At 36.2% G+C, this 22,996-nt stretch overlaps 1 protein-coding gene across 1 annotated transcript in view; it reads left to right on the forward strand.

Annotated features, from left to right (window-relative positions):
• The window catches only part of LOC103007135 (uncharacterized), a 243,392-nt gene that overhangs the window by 217,672 nt on the left and 2,724 nt on the right, over window positions 1-22,996 (forward strand). Inside the window, 3 exon segments of the mRNA XM_057555781.1 lie at window positions 1,910-2,128; window positions 4,516-4,768; window positions 10,158-10,321. Of these exon segments, the coding sequence (XP_057411764.1) occupies window positions 1,910-2,128; window positions 4,516-4,768; window positions 10,158-10,321 (636 nt within the window).

Here is a 22,996-nt window from a genome sequence, read left to right on the forward strand (position 1 = left end):
AGCAGATTATTGAGTGTTTTTTATTTTGTGATAGTAGCCCAGGAATAGCTCTGTTCATAGTATTTTATATCTGTTAACTGAGTTGTCATACTGACCCTGGAATATTGGTACTATTCTCATCTCCCTTTTCCATATGAGGAAACAAAGGCGTAGAAAGGAATTTCATACCCAGACAGTCAGATTCTAGAGCTTGTACTTCAGTCACTAAGCTATAGTAACTCTACTGAATACTCACTGCACGTAGTCATGGGAATGGGTGGGGAATGAGTTCTGTCCCTACAGATGTTTTCAGATAGCCTCTTCATCTTTTTTCTTACAAACTGTTATTTTATTTTATTTTAGCTTTTTTCTTTGAACAGCTTTATTGAGATATATAATTCATTTACCATACCATTCACCTATTTAAAGTGTACAATTTAAAGTTTTTAGGATATTCACACTAGTGCAACCATCACCAGAGTCAACTTTACAATATCACCCCCAAAAGAAACACAGTACCCATGAACACTGATGATTCTTTCTGCTTCAGGCCCCAACCCCTCCTTGTTTTTTTTTTGCAAACAATTTTAGAAACTTTGAAAACATCTCTTGCCATCAACACAAAACAGAGAGAGGAAACCAGAGCTAAATCAGAATAATTGTATGTAGCTCTTTCATGTTTAGTTTCAACAGAAAATGTCAGTATTCTGTTAAAGAATACAAGAGTTCTTAAGTTTTGAATTCTCATTCATATGTTTTTAGTGGTATGTTAATCACTCATTTCAATTTTCAACCTGAAATAGTTAACTTTGAACAAATTATATGCCAATAATTAAATCTAATCTTAATAAAGAGGGATCATTGTGAGTAGGTGAGGTAAGCAGGACTATGGTATAGATTTTAAAGATTTAAAAAAGTTTATTGTTTATAATAATTTATTTCCATATTTCTTTAAAAAATGTAACACACACATAACATAAAATTTACCATGTTTTTTTACTTTATTTTATTTTTTAAAAAATTTATCATCTTAACCATTTTAAGTGTACAGTTCAGTTGTGTTAAGCATATTCACATTGTGGTGCAACCAATTTCCACAACTTTTTCGTCTTCTAAAACTGAAACTCTGTACCATTAAATAGCTCCCCATTTCCCCGTCTCCCAGATCCTGGCAACCACCATTCTACTTTCCGTGTCTCTGAATTTGACTCCTCTGGGCACCTCCTATAAGTGGAATCACACAATATTTGTCTTTTTATGACTGGCTGACTTCATTTAGCGATAATGTCCTCAAGGTTCATCCATGTTGTAGCATGGGGCAGAATTTCCTTCCTTTTTTTTTTTTTTTCCTTCCTTTTAAGGCTAATAATATTCCACTTGATGGACAGTTAGGCTTTTTCCACCTTTTTGTTATTAGGAATAATGCTGCTATGAACATAGGCGTACGAATATCTGTTTGGGATCCTGCTTTGAATTCTTTTGGATAAATACCCAGAAGGAGTATTGCTGGATCATACGGTAGTTGTATTTTCTAATTTTTTGAGGGCCTGCCATACTGTTTTCCATAACAATTATATCATTTTACATTCCCACCAACAGTGCATAAGAGTTCCAATTTTTCCACATTCTCATCAACACTTGTTATTTTCTGGCTTTTTTTTGTTTTTCTTTTTGATAGTAACCATTTTAATAGGTATGAGGAGATATCTCCTAGTGGTTTTGATTTGCATTTCCACATCCATGTATTTTTATGTTCCCCTTTAGTAATCCATTATAGCAAAAAGGAACATAGCTAGTTTGAGTCCCAGGTAGCTCAGAGGTAATTTCATTCAATTTTACTTTCACTATGTCTTTATTATTATTCTCAAAATATAACCAACTTTTGGTTGTATTTAAGCTCAGAATTTATCTATTATTTCTTTGTTTGTAGCTGTTCTTCAGTAGCTGATAGTACTGGATCTGGAGAATTCTTCAAGCATCTCTATTTTGTGCTGGCGTCAGTGTTTTCAGAACTTCAGTTCGCTCAATGGCAAAGCCAGGGCTTCTGGTACATTATCTTGCTGACGGCTTCTCTCTGGTTCCTGCGGCTCTACCTGCATTACCTCAGCCAGTGGCTTTTCCTCCAGGCCATTTCAATTCCTGTTACAAAGTGAGTGCTTTCCCCTGACAGTCAAAGGAATGCATTTTCATCTTGAGAGGCCAAATGAAAGTAAAAAACTCCTCTCCCGTCCATTTACCATAAGACCTAAAATGCAGGTATGATTTGAGAAGACAAAAATGTCTTTATCTAAGAGCAGGAATGTCTATTACAGTTATATTCTCATTTTGGGCCTGTATATACAAATACTTAACTGGTACATCAATATTTATTTAAAATTTAGCAGATTCAAATGTGTTCTAATATCTGAGCAGAATCCAAAAAGGAATTTAGCAACAATATTTTATCCTATTTTGATTTTATCAGAGTGACTTAGGCTGAAGGTATTTTAGAAGTAATATAAGTATGATTTATTACCTGTACTCAGAGAAGCAAAGATTGCTTCTTCTGCAAAATGATTGAATTCAAACAATTACTGAACTCAAGCCCAGGCAGCTTTCTGGGCCATTATCCTCTGGAAAAAGATGACACTTTAAAGGTTATCTCTCCATAAACATGATTCCAGAGACACTATAGATAGACCAACAGATAGATATCAATACAAGTCAAATTCATTTTCTCAAATGTAGATGGTACAGATAAAAATAAAGATGTGTGGGGCTTCCCTGGTGGCGCAGTGGTTGAGAGTCTGCCTGCTAATGCAGGGGACACGGGTTCGAGCCCTGGTCTGGGAAGATCCCACATGCCGCGGAGCGGCTGGGCCCGTGAGCCACAATTACTGAGCCTGCGCGTCTGGAGCCTGTGCTCCGCAGCGGGAGAGGCCGTGACAGTGAGAGGCCCGCGCACCGTGATGAAGAGTGGCCCCCGCTTGCCACAACTAGAGAAAGCCCTAGCACAGAAACGAAGACCCAACATAGCAATCAATCAATCAATCAATTAATCAATAAAAAATAAAAAATAAAAAAAAATAAAAAAAAATAAAAAAAAATAAAAAAAATAAAGATGTGTGTATATTTTCAATTAAGAAGGTTGCAAACTATTTTAAGATACTTTGAGAAGAAATATGTGTGTGTTATACATACACACATACAGTTTTTGATCATCTTTTGTAATTAAATCACAAATATCTGAATATATTATAGAATATGCAACTTTAAATATACTAAATAACTGTATCTCCATGGCAGAATTTTATATAGCTGTTATGTTCCTTTCTTCCCTTCTTTTTTTTTCCTCTTTCTTTTTATCTTTCTTTTGTGTGAGAGTTTCTAAAGCAGAAAGGATAAATATCATATGCTTGGGCTAGTTGCTTTTTGCTATTTGCTCTCTTACTTCTTCAATAGAAAAGGAAGCTCTATCTTTATTGGTTGTTAATGAAATGAGACTGCAAAAAAAATATCCTGGTAGCTCAGCTTATTCAATTTCTTAAGCAACAGAGGACCTAACACGTTAGGATGTTTTGTTGACTATTGCCTAGTTCCGCAGGCTCGAATCATACATTAGCTCCATGTCACATTGTAGTTAGGAGACATGACAATAGCTACAGCAACAGTGAGCATTTTTTCTGCTTTTACTCTGTTAGGTCCTCTGCTAAGAAATGTATACACCTTATTTTATCTGATATTCACAACAGCCTAAGAACAAAGCATAAAAACTGCCTTCAGAGCAAAGTCAAGGAATGGAATAAATGAAGAACTCTTTTTAGTAGAGAGCTGATAAGCTGATAAGAACTCTTTTTAGTAGAGAGCTGAGATACACAAGCAGGATTAACTACAAAATAGCTTTACAAGGCTGAAACACAGGGGAGGGAAAAATTAGAGTCAATGAAGGCTCACTTTGCATGGAAAGAGGGGTGCCACAGCCTGGGTGAAGGCTGCTTGAATTACTGGGCTCACCTTGGATTCAAGCCTTAGGTCAAGTTGTCCCTTTAGATGTTTTTGCTGTCAGCAGTGTTGTTGTTGTATTTAGGGGGTCTAGCTAGAGGAATCACAAACAAAATTAATCAGTGATGTCAAAATTCTGGAGAATTATGAGATTTATTTATATTTCTGATTTCTGTTAGAGACTGAGTCATTACTAAGTCCACTGATATACTTTGCATTTCAAATAGCCTATTAATGAGTATGTGTGACCTGCCGGGCAGCGCTTAGTCTAAAGAATGCTCTGCTCAGTGGATCAAAATGATATCCTTTCTATGATGGCATGTGAAGTTTACAAGAACAATGAACAAGGTAGAATTTGCCTTTTCCTCAAAAGTGAGCTGTTGAGGAGTTTCTAAGGAAAAGATGAAGACCTCTAACAATTTTGGGGTACTATTAAGTGTCAAATTTTCTCTACAAAAAAGAGAAAGCATTTCGTTCTCTAAAGTGTTTTGTATATGCAGCATTTTATAGAATTCTCCTCCTTTGCACACGTGTGATTGCTTTGTTTTCCCATAGATTCCATTTTTCCCCGCTCACGGTTGAGCTCTGCTACCCAACCTCTTTACTTCGCATCGGAGAAGAGTTGCTTGTGGTTGTGATGGGGCCTTTAATGCTGAACGCAATGGTACTTCCCTTGGTTCTGATCAGATGGGGCTGTCAGGTACTGTTTGCCTTCTGCCCTGATGTCCCGTCAAAGTTAATCATCACCATGGGACTATGGACAGTTCTGGACCCACTGGCAGTGTTTATTGTGGATACTGTCCTGGGGGTAAGTCAAGTAAAATAATCGGGATATGAGTCCTTGACATAGAATGTAACGTTAGTGCACAAATCAGTTGACATGGGAAGTTTCAATAGTCATGTACGATTCAATATTCATCTTAAATTGAAGTTATTCATTTTTTCTCATAATAAGAAATTGTGGATGTCTAATATAGTCATTTTAAGTGTAATTTTAGCTATGTGAAAGAAACACTTGCAAAATAGGTAGAAAATAATGTTGGAGATCAAATCCAAACTAATTGGTACATTTTCAAAATTATTACAAAGAAGCTTTCTTTTGTAACATTTTTGGTAACTTTTTTTAATATTAAGGATTTTCACAGCCAAACTTTATAAAAAAGTAATCGTGCAATAGTTCCTTTAATTGGTTAAGTTATTTATTTCCTTTTGATGTAATACTCTTTCATAATAGATATACTCAAGAAGAAGAATAAGAGTTTTTTAAGCATTTCTAAGTAATAAATAATTTTAAAAATTACTCCTTAGGCATTTATTTTGACATTTGTAGTGTTTATGAAATGATGAAATGGTGCATCTTCACTCTAAAATATATAGTTTTAGGATTTCATAATTAAGAATGATGCACTAACATATGATTATGTATAAAAATGCTAATAATGATTCTAAATCAAATATTCATTTGTAAAATTATCTAAATGTATGTAATAATATTCCTTAACTGGTGTAGTTCTTTTAAGAAGAAAGGTTGCCAACTGCTATATATGTGTTTAGACTATATTCACTGTGCCTAGCAGATCATAGGGAGGGGATTTTTTTTTTTTTTTTTAATTTTATTTATTTATTTATTTATTTGTGGCTGTGTTGGGTCCTCGTTTCTGTGCGAGGGCTTTCTCTAGTTGCGGCAAGTGGGGGCCACTCTTCATCGCGGTGCGCGGGCCTCTCACTATCGCGGCCTCTCTTGTTGCGGAGCACAGGCTCCAGACGCGCAGGCTCAGTAGTTGTGGCTCACGGGCCTCGTTGCTCCGCGGCATGTGGGATCTTCCCAGACCAGGGCTCGAACCCGTGTTCCCTGCATTGGCAGGCGGATTCTCAACCACTGCGCCACCAAGGAAGCCCCAGGGAGGGGATTTTTGATGGACTCTGCTTATTAACAGTGTTTGAAATGGGTTCTACCATTAATCACGTGCTCTTAGAACTGAAGACCAAATTGCTGTCCACTCCGCATCCGTGAAAATGCGGTGCTGTGGTAGGCAGTTAGGATCAGCAAAGCCTGCTACTCTTTTATTTCTATCTCTCAGGCCGTGCTACGCTACAAGAGTGTGTCTCCAACTTTAATGTGCTTGCAAGTTACCTGGAGATCTTATCAAAATACAATTTCTGATTCAGCAGGTGGGGCCTGAAATTCTGCGTTTTAACAGACTCCTAGATGTTGCCAAGGATGCTGGTTCCATGGACCAGATCACACCTGTGACAAGGTGATAGACCGTCTACTGAGAAGGTGTCTCCCTTCCCTTGGCTGTTTGCTAGGCTGGCTTTCACTTGCTCAAGGCTCCTGGGCTGCTCTCAACAAGACTGGGGTCCTTGATGTACTGAGTCCACTAATGACTTTTTAGGCCTGTGTGAGAATTCTGCCTTTTTATTTCGGAGTGGAATGACCTCTGCTTAGAACCTGCAGACAAATGTGACAGTTGACTCTGCAGCCATGTAGGTCATTTTAATATTATCAAAACAAACCAAAAGCAGTGAACGTCGAGCCTACCAATGTACCTAGTTTCTAGTCTCCCTGCCAAGGAAAGTTTGTCAGTGCTTGGAAGGCTTGTTTTCAAGTTCTAGCCTGTGACCACCCTTGAAGCCTCAGTACCATGGACCACCTTGATGACAGGTCAGAAGAGGGAGCCTTGTCCGTCAGAAGTGGTCGTGTTTTCTACCCCATCCTAAGTTCCTATAACCCTTTGATTAGACTCCAGGTTCGTAAGGACAAGACTGTGCCGTCAAGGTTTGTTGAGCAGGAGATGTAGAGAGGGATGCTGTCCGCATTCCAGTAGGACCATAGCCCATGGCCTCTCACAGTTCCTCCCGGGGCCAGTCTGGTCCTATTGCAACACCACATGGGAAGCCATCTGGGGAAGATGAGCCGCTGTCCTTTATGGTCTTCTGAGATCTCCTCATAAGGAAAGTCTGCAGCTCTCCTGGAATGGCTTTCCTTCTTCTAGACAGGTCCCCTAGAGAGATTACTAGCTGAATAGTCCACTGTATCAAAGGCAGCTGACAAAATGAGCTGCCTTAATTTACTCTGGGGCCTCTGATGTCATCTACAGGAAAGTAGCCTCCAGTAGGGCCATCTCCGAACCAGTTCAGAAGTCTGTAACCTGACGGAAGCTGACTTGGATTCTAATAGATGAGTGTAACACCCATACCTTTCTCCACTTGGAAAGAAAAGCTTGACGGCTCGTTCCCAATCTGCACAATTATTGATCTCTAGTTAGAACCCATCATGTTTCATTGCCGATGACATCCACTTTTGCTGTCTTTAAGAAAACTCGAAAGCTGCATGTGATGCACACATCAGCAGCATTGGAGTCCATGCTTGGATACTCTCACCAATTGAATAAAGAGATGTGTTTTAACGTGCTCTACAGTGATAAACAGCACCCTGGAGTTTGAGAAGAACTGCTTTAAAGCAGTGGTTCTCAAAATTAGGTCCCTGGACCAACAGCATTAGCTTCACCTGGGAACTTAACAGAAATGCAGAATCTCAGGCCCTGTACCTCACTCACTCTTGAGGCAAAAACTCTGGGAATGGGGCCAGCCTCTGAAGGGGCTTCGGGTTTTAACAAGACTTCCAGGTGATTTTCCTGCTTATTAAAGTTGGAGAGCTACAGCTCCACATGGCATCACGGTTATCATAGTTTCAACATCACTAATGAAATTCAGGTTGCCCGAGTTCATACCTCCAATCCTTTCAGCACTTCCTTCTAGCAGGTAAAGCTCAGAATCATCTGTGTTTGATCGCAGTTGGCCGGTCAGGGGAGATGCTACCTAATTTCACTAATAATTTTTGTCTTGGATCCATTTTTTTCATGGAACTCTAAAGGATATATGGCAGGTGGAATGATTTGAGGCTGAAACATTGATTGGCTCTTGATGTTGCTGATAAGAGTTTGCCTGTCTCTCAGTTTGCTGGTTCAGAGGTTGGCAATGCATTCCCCTGACCCCCATCCATGATACTATGCTCAGTAATTCCATTGGGTTCATAAATTCATTCTCTCACTGAGTCTTTGTCTAGATAAAAAGTAGGGAAAAGATTTGCTGTTGAATATTTTAATTGATCAGTGTGTATTTACTCTCTGCACAGGATTTTAAAAGATATAGAATAGATATGGCATCATTCCTGCCCTCAATAGAGACAGAGAGATAAAGAACAACCCATAAGAACAAAGATTAAACAAAGGTAGAACGCAAGGATTTTCACTCAGCAAATGTCTTGTACATCCATTAGTAGTGACTGTGGAGTAATAGAGAGAACTATTCTGGCCCCAACTCAGCCATTTGTCAGTGATATGGCATTGGATCAGTCAACCTCTCCAGTCTTCAATTTCCTCAATGAATTACAAAACAGTAAGAGTACCCATAAATAGTAACACCTACCTTACTCATTTCACAGTTTGTTGAGAGAGTCAAATGAGAGACCATCTGGGAAGAAACTGGAAAATCTAAGGCATCATACATATAAAACAAACCAGCAGGAGGATTATAATGAAGTGATGATACTTATGCTCTGTGAATGATACACGATGTAACCACCACTGCCCCAGTGGTCCAAGCAGGAACTTACAATCTAGTTGGGGAATCAAAATATTCAGTGTGTGATCAATACCATTTGGGAGGTGTATGACTCATTCCCTTATATCCATCAGGTCTTTGCTCAAATAACACCTTTTCGGTGATACATTTTCTGATCAAAATGTTTAATAACACAGCTCATTGCTCCTATACGTTTTTCCTGCTTTACAGTTTTCCTCAAAATATCATTCTCTAATATACCATGTATGTTACTTCATCTTACTTACATGTTTACTATCATTTGCTTTCCACCCCTATCCCCACTTCAATGTAAGTTCCGAGAAAGTAGGGCTTTTGTATACTCTTATTCACTCTTTTATCTTCAGAGCTTAATGATGCTTAGTAGGCATTCAATACCATACGTGTGGGTCAGATGAATGATTAGCAGCTATTGATTAGATTATGTTATCAGCATCAAACATATATCATTTTTTTTGTCTGTTTCATCAGCGAATCCCATGTCTATGTCTTTATTTTTCAAAAAGCATCAGAAGGTAAGATATGGAATAGGAGAAATACATGGTAACCCTTACAGATCTGCTGCCTAAAATCCTAGCAACAAGCTCACATTTTGCACGGTAAACCAATAAACAAGTACAGAGCATAAAAATGAAAGTTCTGAAGTGGTGATGGAAGAAGCAGTCGAGAGTCAGAACATCTGAATTCTATCACTGCCCAATCACTAACAGATATTTTGGTGTAGGGAAAATACACATTAACCTCTCTAGGGTTCTGTTTTTATCTGTACCTGTGTACTGTGGATTAGTTTTAAACGTGCCCTACTAAGCTATATTTATATAATTGTCAGTTTAAAAAGTAGAGAAATTCTTCTTTCTCTCTTACATTGGGGACAAAAATACCTTATTTACATTTATATGGCATATGACTTACACTTGAGATCATGAGAGTCATAATTAAAGAACATTCATATTTTATAAACTCAAAGGTCAAAGATGTCATATGACAATGTCTTAGGTACATAGCATTTTATATTTGCTTTTAAAGACCTCATTGCCTTGTATTTATTTCTAACCCAACATATAATATGGTTTTCCTTGTCTAAAATAAAGACTTATTATTAAATTGACCTAATGTAAACTTTGGTTTTCAAGATCACATTAAGTAGCCTGATAACTTTTATAAGTTTCTAAAATAAGCCTCTATTTCATGCATAGAACAAATTAAATTCCTTTCAAATCTGCTTCAGAGAGAAAAGAATCTTTCTACCATCATATTTAATTTCTTCATATCTTGTGCTTATTAAATTCAGAAGTTAATAGTACATAAATAAAACGTGGCTTTTACTTTATAGATTGCATGTAGAGTGCACACATTTAAACGCCTATAGGGAAAATGAGAAAATCCTGGGAAACCAACCATGCAAATCCACTCTTTTTCTTTTTCGTCCTGCAGCTGAAGATCTGATATCTTCAGCACCTTGAAAATGTAATTTAAAAACAAATTATACTCTCAGATGGTCTTTGTGTATTTAAATTAATCTAACTTGATGATCAGTGTTTTCACCCTTATTTTATTTATTTATTTATTTAATTTGTATCTTCTTTTGTCAGCGGCTTTCACATGATGGGGAGACTCCTGTAGCTGATGCAGCAAAGCTGTACTGGATGTTTGAAAAAACCATGCAATCAGGAATCCTTGGTGTGGTGCTCACGGTGCTACTTTACGTGCTCCTCTTCATCATTTCATCTTTGATTTTATATTTGTATTGTCTCAGGTAAGGTGTTTCAGTGCTTCCATTCCTCAGAGGGTTTAGCCTCCAGTCTTGTTGTTCTATGACTGGGCTGTGAGAAGATAGTTGAAGAAGTTAGAACCACGTCTCCACATCAAAGGCAGAAATCTCTTTCTTGTGTGTTTACTGTTATGAAGACCAGCCGGGAAATTATTTCTTTTGGAGAAACTTTTTCTCCATTATAGGGAGAACTAATTTTGCTCTAAATCATTATACTTGTCTCTTCAAACTAAGGACCTACAGGAAACAAGGAGTAATACACAATGATACACAATGACATTCTGGGAAATTTCCTGGAAAGCTTGTCTAAACTTCTCTTTTCCTCATTCGTCTAACCCACTTTCTCCCCTCTCTCCCCACCCCTGCCAAAATCATCACTAGGAGAATCCTCCTTCAACTTTGATCCTGAATATCATTGAGTATGGCTTGACAGGTCATTAATTTAACAAGCAAAATATGTGGGTGAAGAAAAACAAGAAAAGTAACAAATATAAGGCAGTATAAAAAGTGCTAGGAAGACTTTTCACTCTGTTGATGGTTTCCTTTCCTGTGCAGAAGCTTTTTATTTGGATACAGTCCCACTTGTCCTATTTTATTTTTGTTGCCTGTGCTTTTTAAAAGTCATTTTTATATCCATGAAATTATTGCCAAAATCAACGTCATGAAGCTTTCCTCCTATATTTTTTTAAAAGAAATTTTGCAGTTTCAGGTCTTATACTTGTCTTTACTCTATTTTGAGTTGATTTTTGTGGATGGTTTTATATAAGGGTTATTTTTTTGCATGTGGATATCCAGTTTTCCTAACACCATTTGTTGAAGAAACCATCCTTTTCCCATTGTGTACTCTTGGTACCTTGTTAAAGATCAGTTGATGAGCATGCATTTATTTCTGGACTCTCTAGTCTGTTCTATTGCTCTATTGTATGTATTTATGCCAGTACCATACAGTTTTCATTACTGTAGCTTTGTAATATAATCCAGCAATTCCACTTCTGGAGATTTATTCAAAAAATTGAAATCAGGATCTCAAAGAAATATCAGCACTCCCATTTTTATTGCAGCACTATTCACAATAGCCAAGCTGTAGAGACAACTTAAATGTCCATTAGCAGATGAAAGGGGAAAAAATGTGGTATATACTTACAGTGGAATATTGTTCAGCCTTAAAAAAGAAGGGAATCCTGAATTATGTAACAACATGGATGAATCTTGAGGACATTATGCTAAGTGAAATAAGCCAGTCATCAAAGGACAAATACTGCATGATTCCACTTAAATGAGATATCTAAAAAAGCAAAGTCACAGAAGCAGAGAGTAGAATAATGGTTGTCAAGGGCTGAGGAAAGGAAGAAATAGGAAGTTGCTATTCAACAGACATAAAGTTTCAGTTATGCAATATGATTAAGTTTTAGAGATCTGCTATACAATACTGTGCCTATAATTAACAATACTATACTGTGCACTTAAAAAATTGTTAAGAGGGTAGATTTCATGCTAAGTATTTTACATAATTTTTAAAAAAGTGCTAGGAAGAGGTCAACATAGGAGTCTCTGGGAGCATAGAGGAAAGGAACCAACCCAGGTCTGGAGGTGCATAGGGACAGTAGCCAAGTGCTTCGGTTGAAATATAACACTTGAATAAGTTTTGAAGGTTTAATATAATTTAGCTAGAAGAAAAACAAGCATGTTTACAGGTGAAGGAAAGAGGTATAAGAACATATTGTTATGAGAAAATATATTTGTCAAATCAAAAGTATTTTAATATGGCTGGAGTATAGGATATAGGGTGAGGGCAGTTGGCTGAGCTGAAATTAGAAATGTAGTCAAGGACCAAGTGAGAAAAGTCTTGAATATTGTGTTCTGGAGCTTGAATTTGTTCTAATGATAAAGTGCTAATATTGAAAGATTTTAAATGTCTTTAATTTTAGGAAGATCACTCTGCTCATAGAAAAGAAGATGAGATTTAATAGTGACCAGGTTGAAAGCAGGAACGTCTAGTTAGAAAGCCATCTTAATAGTTTAGGCAAAGAGTGTCAAAAGCCTTAACTAAAGAGAATGAATGACACAGGAAATGGACAGTTGAGCCATATCTAAGAAATGGTTAACTGACCCAATATAACTACCGGGCTCATCGGAAGGTGAAGGAAAGGATAACATTTAGTAGAACCTTAAGTTTTGGAGTTGGGCAGATGGGTGGATGACTGTAGCATTCCTAGAGATAGGACACAGAGAGTAAACGTTTAGAGGAGATAATGGGTTAAATTTTCCCTCAGATTGACCTTGAGATATCTTTGATATTGACAAGGGAAAATATATCATAAGAAGTTAATATAGATGAGTATAGAGCTCAGAGAAAACAATATAGACTACAGATTTGAGTGGAGGAAGCCTTGAGTTTCATTGCTTTGTAGGGTAGAGGCTAGATTGCAGTGGGCTAAGTGAAGGACACGGAGTCAAGACTTACCGTCAATTCTTTTCACAAAACCATGATGCAAATGGAGAGTGGTTGGAAAACATTTTTTTAAAAAGAGTGGCTTTTAATATGGGTGTGGTTTGAATATATTAACATGCATAGATGAAAATTCTAAAAGGAGAAATGTGGAAGATGTCTAAGCAAGGGAGGATGATTGATTGAGCAAGGTCTCTGAAGACCCAAGGTTGAGTACATGTGATGACAAACCTTGGATTTAGGGGGAAAAGTCTTATCTCTTGATGTGATAGGTAAAGAGATAAGGACAATTGCAAATGCAAGCACATTTGATAGCCATTATTATTTTCTATGAAATGGGAGGTGAATTCACTCCTTAACTTTTCCTTCGGTAGACTGATCATTCTCTGATGGGGCCCTTTGGTCACTAACATAGGGGTAGTAAATTTGCCTAATTGTCAGGGGATCCATGTTGTTTAGGCACAGTCTTGGTTTATATTTGGACATGTCAGAAGCACTGCATGTCATCTTTCCTGAGCACTTACGTTCCTGGGGAAGGGAAAAAAGTCTCCCCTGATCATTCAGTTTTCATTTGATCACTAACTTGTTGTGTAGCCTTAGGCAATGATGTTCACTTGCTGGATTTTAGGCATTTTCTTGTGTAACACGTATGTGTGGATCTTACAAGAGGCTCTACATGAAGTGTAACTCTACTACTTAATATGACTAGAGTTTCCTAGAGGGGTTAAAGAAATAAAATAGTGTATCATGTTGTTTAGACTTTTGTAGGATTAAATAAATGATCGGGTCATGGTAGGTCTCCTTCATTCCCATATCACTATATCTCTTCTCACTTAAAATAAGATAAGTGTTTACAACGATGCTTTGCTTGCTCCAAAGTCTACATTTTTATTATCAAGAGTACTTGTAAAGTATAAAAAAACGCAAGCACAGAATTTATGCACCAAATAACTGGGATTTAATCTTTTGCTACCTAAACAAATAGTTGTTTGCTTTAAAATAAAACAGAAAGATTACCCCATGGGGAAGGGTTGATAGGAGGAGTGGGAAGATCTGTAATGGATGAAGAAATGATTAAGGGAAGAGGAAGTGTCCAGACATCATAGAGAATGAAACTAAAATAAAATTCAGGAGGAATAAACAAGTTTTGCTCACTGTTTCCCCCCAGCCCCTCACTGTCTTTGTGCTTAACCTGTCTTGTCAGAATTAGGCATGCTCAGTAACCGTAAGCAGGTTTTGTTTGTATTTTAGAAGCAGATGCTCTTAAGAGTCCTTTGGATGATGATAAATTTACAGTTGTATCCAACAGGGAAAATACCTGTATTTTCCATACGAATAAATAAAGTCACTCCAACATGTCCGCTGAACAATTCTCTCTTTACTGATATTTCTAAACTATCTTTTTCTGAGATGGTGGAGAGCTGGGCAGCCCAACTCTTCTATGAAGCAAGCACTGTCACCATCAGAGGCATCTGGTCAATGAAATGGCATTTTGCTCTGACATAAGAGTAGGCAAAGAGACACAGAAATCATAAGAAGTCATCTCAGTGAAAAATCCCAATATGGATCTGTGCATGTTGACTGATTTAGGTTAGCATTCTTAATCCAGATGTTAAAGCAACACTCCTAACTCTTCTGGGCTTTTGAATCAGTGTTGTCAAAACGTGATAACACTGCTGGCATAAAAGAAGATCAAGGCTGTGGTGCAGGAAGAGCATTAATAGAGCATTTTGTCTAGCTCTGGGCACCAGAAGCTCCACATTATGGGGACTGGCTGTGTAAGCTCCAGATTGGACCCTATTGAGTTTGGCTGATTGGATCTCATTTCTCCAAGAGCCTGAATAATTTCTTGCTAAAGTGTTTCTACTAGAAAAATTCTCACTTTCCATAGCTCTAGGAGAAGAATTGACCAGGATGCTGGTTCCTTGCCTCTGTGCAAGGAGGTTCTTGATCTGGGTGTAATTACTTTGACTGGATTTTGTAGCTGTAAAAAAAGCATTGATCTTTTTAATGGTTTTCCTTATTATAGTAAGGATATGTTATTTAGCAAAAAAATTGAAACTACTGAAAAGAATCAAAAAATAAATTAAAAGCATCAATAATCTCACCATCAAAACAAAGTGTTGGGCTTCCCTGGTGGCGCAGTGGTTGAGAATCTGCCTGCCAATGCAGGGGTCACGGGTTCGAGCCCTGGTCTGGGAGGATCCCACATGCCGCGGAGCAACTAGGCCCGTGAGCCACAATTACTGAGCCTGTGCGTCTGGAGCCTGTGCTCCGCAACAAGAGAGGCCGCGATAGTGAGAGGCCCGCGCACCGCGATGAAGAGTGGCCCCCACTTGCCACAACTAGAGAAAGCCCTTGCACAGAAACGAAGACCCAACACAGCCATAAATAAATAAATAAATAAATAAAAGATTAAAAAAAAAAAAACAAAGTGTTGTTAATCTTTTGATAAATTTATTTCAGTATTTTCCTGTGTATATTTATTTTTACAAAGTTGAAATTGTACTGTAAGTATAACTTTATATGTTGATTTTTATGTTTGTTTTTGTTTTTTTAAATTGAAGTATAGTTAATTTATAATGTGTTAGTTTCAAGTGTATAGCAAGTGATTCAGTTATACATATTTTTTTTTCAGATTATTTTCCTTTATAGGTTATTAAAAAATATTGAGTCGAGTTCCTTGTGCTATACAGTAGGTCCTTGTTGTTCATCTATTTTATGTATAGTAGTGTGTATATGTTATCCCAAATTCCTAATTTATCCCCCCCACCTCCCGCTATCCTCTTTGGTAATCATAAGTTTGTTTTCTATGTCTGTGAGTCTATTTCTGTTTTGTAAATAAGTTCATTTGTATCATTTTTAGATTCCACACATAAGTGATATCATATGATATTTTCTTTCTCTGATACATGTTGATTTCAAACTTAACGTTATATGATATTTTCATGTTATTTCATGAACATACAATGCCTATACAATATTTTATACCATATAAGCAGTATAAAATATTTAAATATTACTTTATTCCTGGACAATAGATTATTTTCATTTTTGTGCATCTTATAAATAATTCTGATGAACATCTTAAGCCTCAGGGTCTTGTCCCCATTTTCAATCATTCTTTGAATAGGGTCCTAGAGACCCAGAAATTCTGGTTCAGAGAGTTTGATGTTTCCAAGACATTTGATAACTATTGTGAAATTATTTTCTAGAGAAGTTCTATAGAGTTATGCCTCCACAGCCGTGCATGAGGAAACTTAGCAAGTCGTGTTCACATCATGCGTTAACCTTTTATAATCTCATTAAAGAAATGAAATCTCATCCTTTTCTAAATGTGCATGCATCTTCTGTCACTAAATATTCTCAGTATGCTTATCACCCATTTATATTTTCCTCTTGTGTGAATTGCCTTTTAAGTGTCCTTTTGCCTTTCTTTCTATAGAGTATTTAAATGTTTTTCTTACTGAGTTATATGAGTTTAATATATAATATATAATAACAGTATTAATGCTTGTGGATATTTTCTCCATTTGAAAATTATCTTTTAAATTAATTTTTTTATTTTGAAAAAAATATATATTTATAATTCATATACAGTAAAGTCTTTTGATCATTTATATGACTTTAAATATCTCTTAATCAAAAAAAAATCTTTCCTCATTCAGAAATTTTACAATTATTTGCTTCTATTTTTATTAAGTTGGACATTTTTTCATTAAATTCCTTATCATAAGCTATGTAGAATTCATTTGATGTAGATAGTGTCAAGATCTAAATGAGACATCCTTTTATTTTTTATTTTTTGGGTCTGTTCTTTAAGTTTGTATTACCTTTAGATATTAACTGTTTTGCCATTTTATCTTACTGATTTTTCTTTTAAATAATTTTAATTCATCAGCTTATGTTTTGGATGTGATAGAGCTCTTCTTTTCTAGAGTTTCTTTTTAAAAATTTTCCTTTTTACCAAACTTTTATAGATGGTCATCTACAGGCATTGGCATAAGGGAGAAACTCTAATGACCACCTATACCTCTCAGACTGTTTACTGCATATTTAGCTTTGCAACGTTCTTCATAACTCTTCCAAGTAAAGCTTCTATTGATTTTATATGGATCCTTTAACTCTAAATTCTTTATCTGAATAGTCTAAAAGATCTATAGGCTGCACACATATTTTTTGTAATATGCAGAGAATGAGAAACCACAATTTAAATGACAGTTAGATTTGTTTAAGCTTTTATATTCCTGGAAGCGGTACACAAATCTGAAAGACTGGTACTCGAGTTAATTAGTATTGGGGGTGCTGATGTCTTCTTGATCATTGTCTTAATAGTTCTGAATAGCCTTATAAGTTTTAGCTACTGTCATTTATTACTTAGGAAAGTTAATTTAGATTAAAATAATTTAAAGACAGATTTTGATGAGAATATTATGAGCGTATTCATTGTCTAGGGAATATGTATAAGATAATCAAAGATTTTCCACTTCTGAATCAATCTTCTTTACAATTTTCCTTACTAAAGGCAAAATATTATTTACCATGTAAAGGAAAAAGTTCTAAATATTGCTAAATAATTTTCATCCCTCTTAAATTGTCACTGAGTTATGGGCACTCTATGCCCTGATAGGCAGAAATGGACTATGTACATTTTGATATGCTTGTATAGGAATAGAGCTCTTTAAAAGATTCGGATGCTACATTGTGTCAGCTCCAGTAAACTGAAAGATTGTAACCAAAATGGCTCATTGCTTTGGGTCCAGATCAATTCACTGATCGCCCATTTGCCAAAAGCCCATCAGTACCCTCCCTCTGTTCCTCATAACCAAACTCTCTGATGTGGGTGGTTGACTTCATGCTATATTCTGACTCCCCTTCCATCTTTTCTTCTGCAAATAGAAGGGTCTATTTCTACTCCAACTCTCCCCATCTATAGCTGCAAGAAGCTGGGTCAGAGATAAACAGAACATTCCTTGACATGATATTCTCTTATAAGAATAAAATAAAAGCTGGTCAATTAAGTCTAAATTGTTAATCAGTCATTTGGTGAACTGGGTTTTGGTAAATTAACCTGCTTCTGTAACTCTAGGATAAAAGAAACTAAACTAATCTACTGGATCTCCTTTTATTTATTTATTTATTTATTTAAATCCAGAGCTTGTGGGAAAGTGGGTATGTGAGTTCTGACCAATAGCAAGTAGGTGTTAAGACAGTACCTGAATGAGGTGACAATGTGTAGATTATCTTGTTGGCACAGTCCAAATTCATGGTTTGGGCTTGTTTTAGGCCATGGGGACATGAAGTTTCCTTTTTCACTTCCATGTAAGTACTTGCACCTGATAGCATAATGTATACAAGCCAATGTTATTCTCCATTTCTCTGCCTTAGCATTATGTATAATCTCTAAAAATCTTCCTGAAGCATTTTCACTATACTTATCACTAAAACACTTGAACAAACAAATAATCAAACAAAAAGAACAACAATTTTGGTTTGCTGCCACAAGCCAATGAGGATTACATGTACATAAAATGGTATGTTAAACTCTGAACCATATATTTTAAATGTTACATCAGTAGTCAACTAAAAATGAAAAAGAACTATAGAGGCAAAATAACTTGAAACTCTGGACTGAGGACTGAAGGCAAGATTGTTAACTCTAGAATTCACCAGTCTCCTCTCTGGACCCAGAAAAGTGGCTGGAATACAATGGACACACAACTGATACGTGTTCGATTAAAAACATGAACAAATAAATGAATACAATATCTACGTGATGAAGATACACCTTCTCTTTCAGATAAAATGGGGCTTACACACTGTATGTTCAAATGACACTAGCTCCCAAGCATTTTTTATTTTGAACTGATCCAGAGTATAATGAAGACATGTGAAAAGGTACACACATGGCTCTCATGTGTGTTAATTTGATTTATCCACGTGATCAGGATAGGGTTTTAGTTTGAATTTTTTGGCAACAGCCAATTTTTAAAAAATACAGCGCAGTGTGGAAGGAGAAATTTTAAAGGGTCAAGATTATGCACATAGCAGGGGAAATGCAAAAACACTTGGGCACTGTATGTAAGAAATCCAAAGGACCTTGGGAAGTGCTGACCACATCATAGGTGCAGAATGATCTCTAGCTCCCCTCTCGCCAATACTCAATTCCACTGTCCCAATCCCTATACGCCACCTCCCTATCTGAGTAGTCTTTTCTCTTTAATGATCTGGTAAGTAGGTTAATATGTGGCATGCTTAGATGCTCAGAACAGCAGACGGGTTTCTGGTGATCTTGGACACGCTTGTGATGGAGCTATCATCCTGCAGCAGCACAAATGATAGAAGGTGTCTCAGCCTTAGGTCTGGGTTAAGTGCTTGAGCAATACCTGTGCTATCGATGTTGATCATGAGACCAGGACCTATTATCAGCCCTGTGCTTTCTCAGTGGCTAAGACCTCACAGATTAGTTTGATTTGAGAAAACACTGCCATAAGTTCTTCTAGTTCACTTACTCTTTATAGTTTGGGTTTCCCTAGTAAACCTGATCCATCTACATAACCTAATTCCCTCAATGCAATATAAGACAGTATGTACTCGTAGAGCTGATCCTTGTGGTCATGAGAAAGAATAGACTCCTAACCCTAACAAATATATTATTGGCTCTCATAATAATTTCAGGATCTCCAAGTATAGGTTCAAAAAACTTCCATCACATGCCATACAAATCAGCAAAATGGAGATTACAAAGAAAAGTTTTAATGTTTTCCTTTTAGTTACTGAATAGTAATTTTTGTCATGTCCTGAGCACTTACTGTATATGCCAACCCTGGTTTGAATACAGTATATAGATTACCTCGCTTAAACCTCAGACTCATTCTGTGATTCAGGACCAGTTACTGTCATCTCCTTTCATATGAAGAAATCAAGCCTTCATGACTTTAAGTAATTTGCCTAAGGTTGCAACTCCTATCTTTAGGCAGTCTTTGCAACTCCCAAAACTGCAATATTACTTCTACGTCATATTTCTTAATTTTTTTAACAATAAGATTACTTAAAATTCACATCTGTGGTGAATTTTTGCCTAATGAATGGCTGTGATGTGGTAGTTCAATATCTGGCTTGGATCTTGGCTCTGTTACTTACCAGCTGTGTGTCCTTTGGCAATAGTTTAACCTCTCTGACTCTCTTTCGTTTATCTTTAAAATGTGAGTAGTAAAATCAAACTTAAACCTTGATCTGCTTCTTTGGAACAAGTTAATTGATTTAAATTGTGTATTTCTAACAGATTTGTAATTTAGGCAGCTACGTTTAGTTCTAAAATTTAGCTCTTTCAAGATACATATGAATTTAATTAAGCAATTTAGAACTTTCTATTCACTTTGACAATTCCACATATATATGTCAATGGGACTTCCAAACTGACATTCTGAAAAGAAACTCATTGTCTTCTCTCCAGATCACCTCTTCACGTAGGGTTCCCTTTCTCAGTAAATGCTGAGATCACCTATCCAGTTCTGAGGAAAGAAAGAAGGAAGGAAAGAAGGAAGGAAAGAAGGAAGGAAGGAAGGGGTTTCCTATATCAGTAAATGCCAAGATCACCCATCCAGTTCTGAAACAAACAAACAAACAAACAAACAAACAAACCTGGGAGGTGTCCTCAAATACTTTCTCTCACCCTCCATACAAACCTTCTCCAGGTTCTGGTGGTTCCTTAGCTCTTGAACTAGTTCATCTCATTCTATCCATAGGGTCCTTTCCCTGTCCAATATGCCCTAATCTCTCCCATGACTTACTGTAACATCAGCCTTCAACTAGTCTTCTTATATTCTCTCTTGCCCCTTTTAATCTGTTCTCACTGTAACCAGAATCATTTTTAATTAAAAAGAATCTCTTCTTGCTTTAATGGCTTCTATTACTCTTACAAATATGAGGTCTCTTGATTGGGGCCATGCCTTCCCCACATTGTACAACCTTAATACTCTATGACCTCCCCATCACTCTGTGACCTCCCCATCACTCTGTCATAAGGGCTCCTTTCCACCTCCTTCCAGGAATCTTCCCCTATCCCCTCCCCTACTGGTTGCACTTACCAAGTACTTGGCATTTGATAGGCACATGTGAATATTTGCTGACCGAGTAAATACATGAATGAGGAGTGAATGAGGAGGATGATTGTCCCCTTACAAACATAAGACTACACATGCATTGAAGGATATACACTTCATAACTAGAGACCTGTGACAGGACTGCTCTGGAAATGGTGGTGCAGGGATGGGGGTGGTTCTTCACTATTTCCCATTGCGTGCACATTTTTATTTTCTGAGTTTCTTTTTCTTTTTACTAAAATTACTTTTCCTTCTTTATTTTCTTTCTCTTCTTCATGGCTTCCTTGTATTTCCCTTTTTCTCCATTTAGTACAAGTTCATACCAAAGCCATTTGGATTTTAATTACTATTAAACAGAATGGTGACTGCTCAAGTATTTCTAGAAAGCCAACCAAAGCTTTCTCCATACATATAAGCACTTCAGTGTCACACCTCATCTAGAGTGTTCAACGATTCTGCTAAAGAATATTTGTATTTTAGAAAAAAGTTTAAAATATTAAAAAAAAGAATGAATGAATTTTAGCAAGCATATGCTTGTCACTCTATAAGAAACTTGACTGTTTACACGCTATCTATTCAGAGCTGTACCTGCCACAGTCTAATGCATTTACACCAGCAGGTAAGTAGTTTTCAAACTTAAATCATAAGCACATTGACTACAATATGTATAAAGCCATACTGCTGAAATCTTTTGTAACTTTTGGAGTTAGAAATAAGCAATCTTATTTGATTCTTCTTCATTTTTATATATTTTTTGAATTTAGAGCTATTTTAAGTTATAGCTTCCATCCTTTTCACGACCCTTAAAATACTATATTAGCTAAATGTTCACACTTGTCCTTTTTAGCATGAAAAGAAATGTCATGTGCTAGGTTTCTGTAAATGACCCACATTCAGATGTGAACCAAACATAATAGCTTCTGCCATTCACCAAGCAGTGAATTGCTTCAAATGTAGGACACAGGGCAGAGGACTTTGTAAATTACTTTGTTTCATTGTCCATCACCAGAACCTGTGGCATAATATGTGACCTATTTCTATAAACAATAATGCCTAAGGCTTTACGAACAGGTGGAATGTAGTCTCTCTTTTAATTACATTTTGAAGAAATTTAAAAATGTAAAATTTTTAGACATATTGAATAGTTGTATTGTTAAAAGAAATTAAAATTTTCAACCATCACCATGTAATGATGTGTATTTCAGTAGAATATCATAAAATTTTAACTTTTTATTAAAAACAAACCTACACAAATTGCAAAAGTACTGCAATGACCTTGTGTATTCTCCTTTTATATTCACTAATCAATAGAATTCTTTCCATGTTTGCTTTTCTCCTTTTCTCTCTTTCATCCAGTATGATCCAATATCTTCAATTTTATGCAATTCAATCTGATATTTATATACACATACCCAAAATGGCAAAAATATGAAAATACATGCGTGTATTTGTGTTATTTTTAACCTATTTGAAAATAACAAAATTTCATAACTACATATGATCATGGAAAGTTTAAATTTAACATTTTATTGAACGATTCTAATACTGTAAATACACAGAGAAAATAGTCTGTTGCTCTTTCTCATCCATGTCTACCAATGCCTGATTTATTTATGAAATTGGAACTGTTTTTACATTTTTTATCTTAATAGAAATTATTCTAACATTTAGCTGGAATCATTAACTTTCTCAAGAGAACCAAAAAAGTGAATATTTAATAGATGTTCACCAAATATGATCAGTATGGACTGCACAAATATCCAAAAGGATAAAACAATTCACTTTTGGATAAATGTTATATTGCTTGACTGATTATATTATCAAATGAATTACAGAATTATCAACGTTCAATTTATTTCTAAATTTTGCATATATGACTATGACCATAGACTATTTTCTCCTTGTTTGTGTAAGCTGGCTCTATAGAGCTGAGAAATATGCTAAAAACTAATAGAGGTTGGTAAGTTGACTCATTCACAACCCATAGTGAAGCTTTTCACTGGGAAATGCCACTCAAAATGGCAAAAAAAAAATTAAAAATCAAAATAAAACATAACTGACCTTCATACAGCTTTCCATATTCCAATGTGCCATTTTGTTCTCTGT

The sequence above is a fragment of the Balaenoptera acutorostrata genome, chromosome 10 (assembly GCF_949987535.1).
Source record: "Balaenoptera acutorostrata chromosome 10, mBalAcu1.1, whole genome shotgun sequence".
NCBI lineage: Eukaryota > Metazoa > Chordata > Mammalia > Artiodactyla > Balaenopteridae > Balaenoptera > Balaenoptera acutorostrata.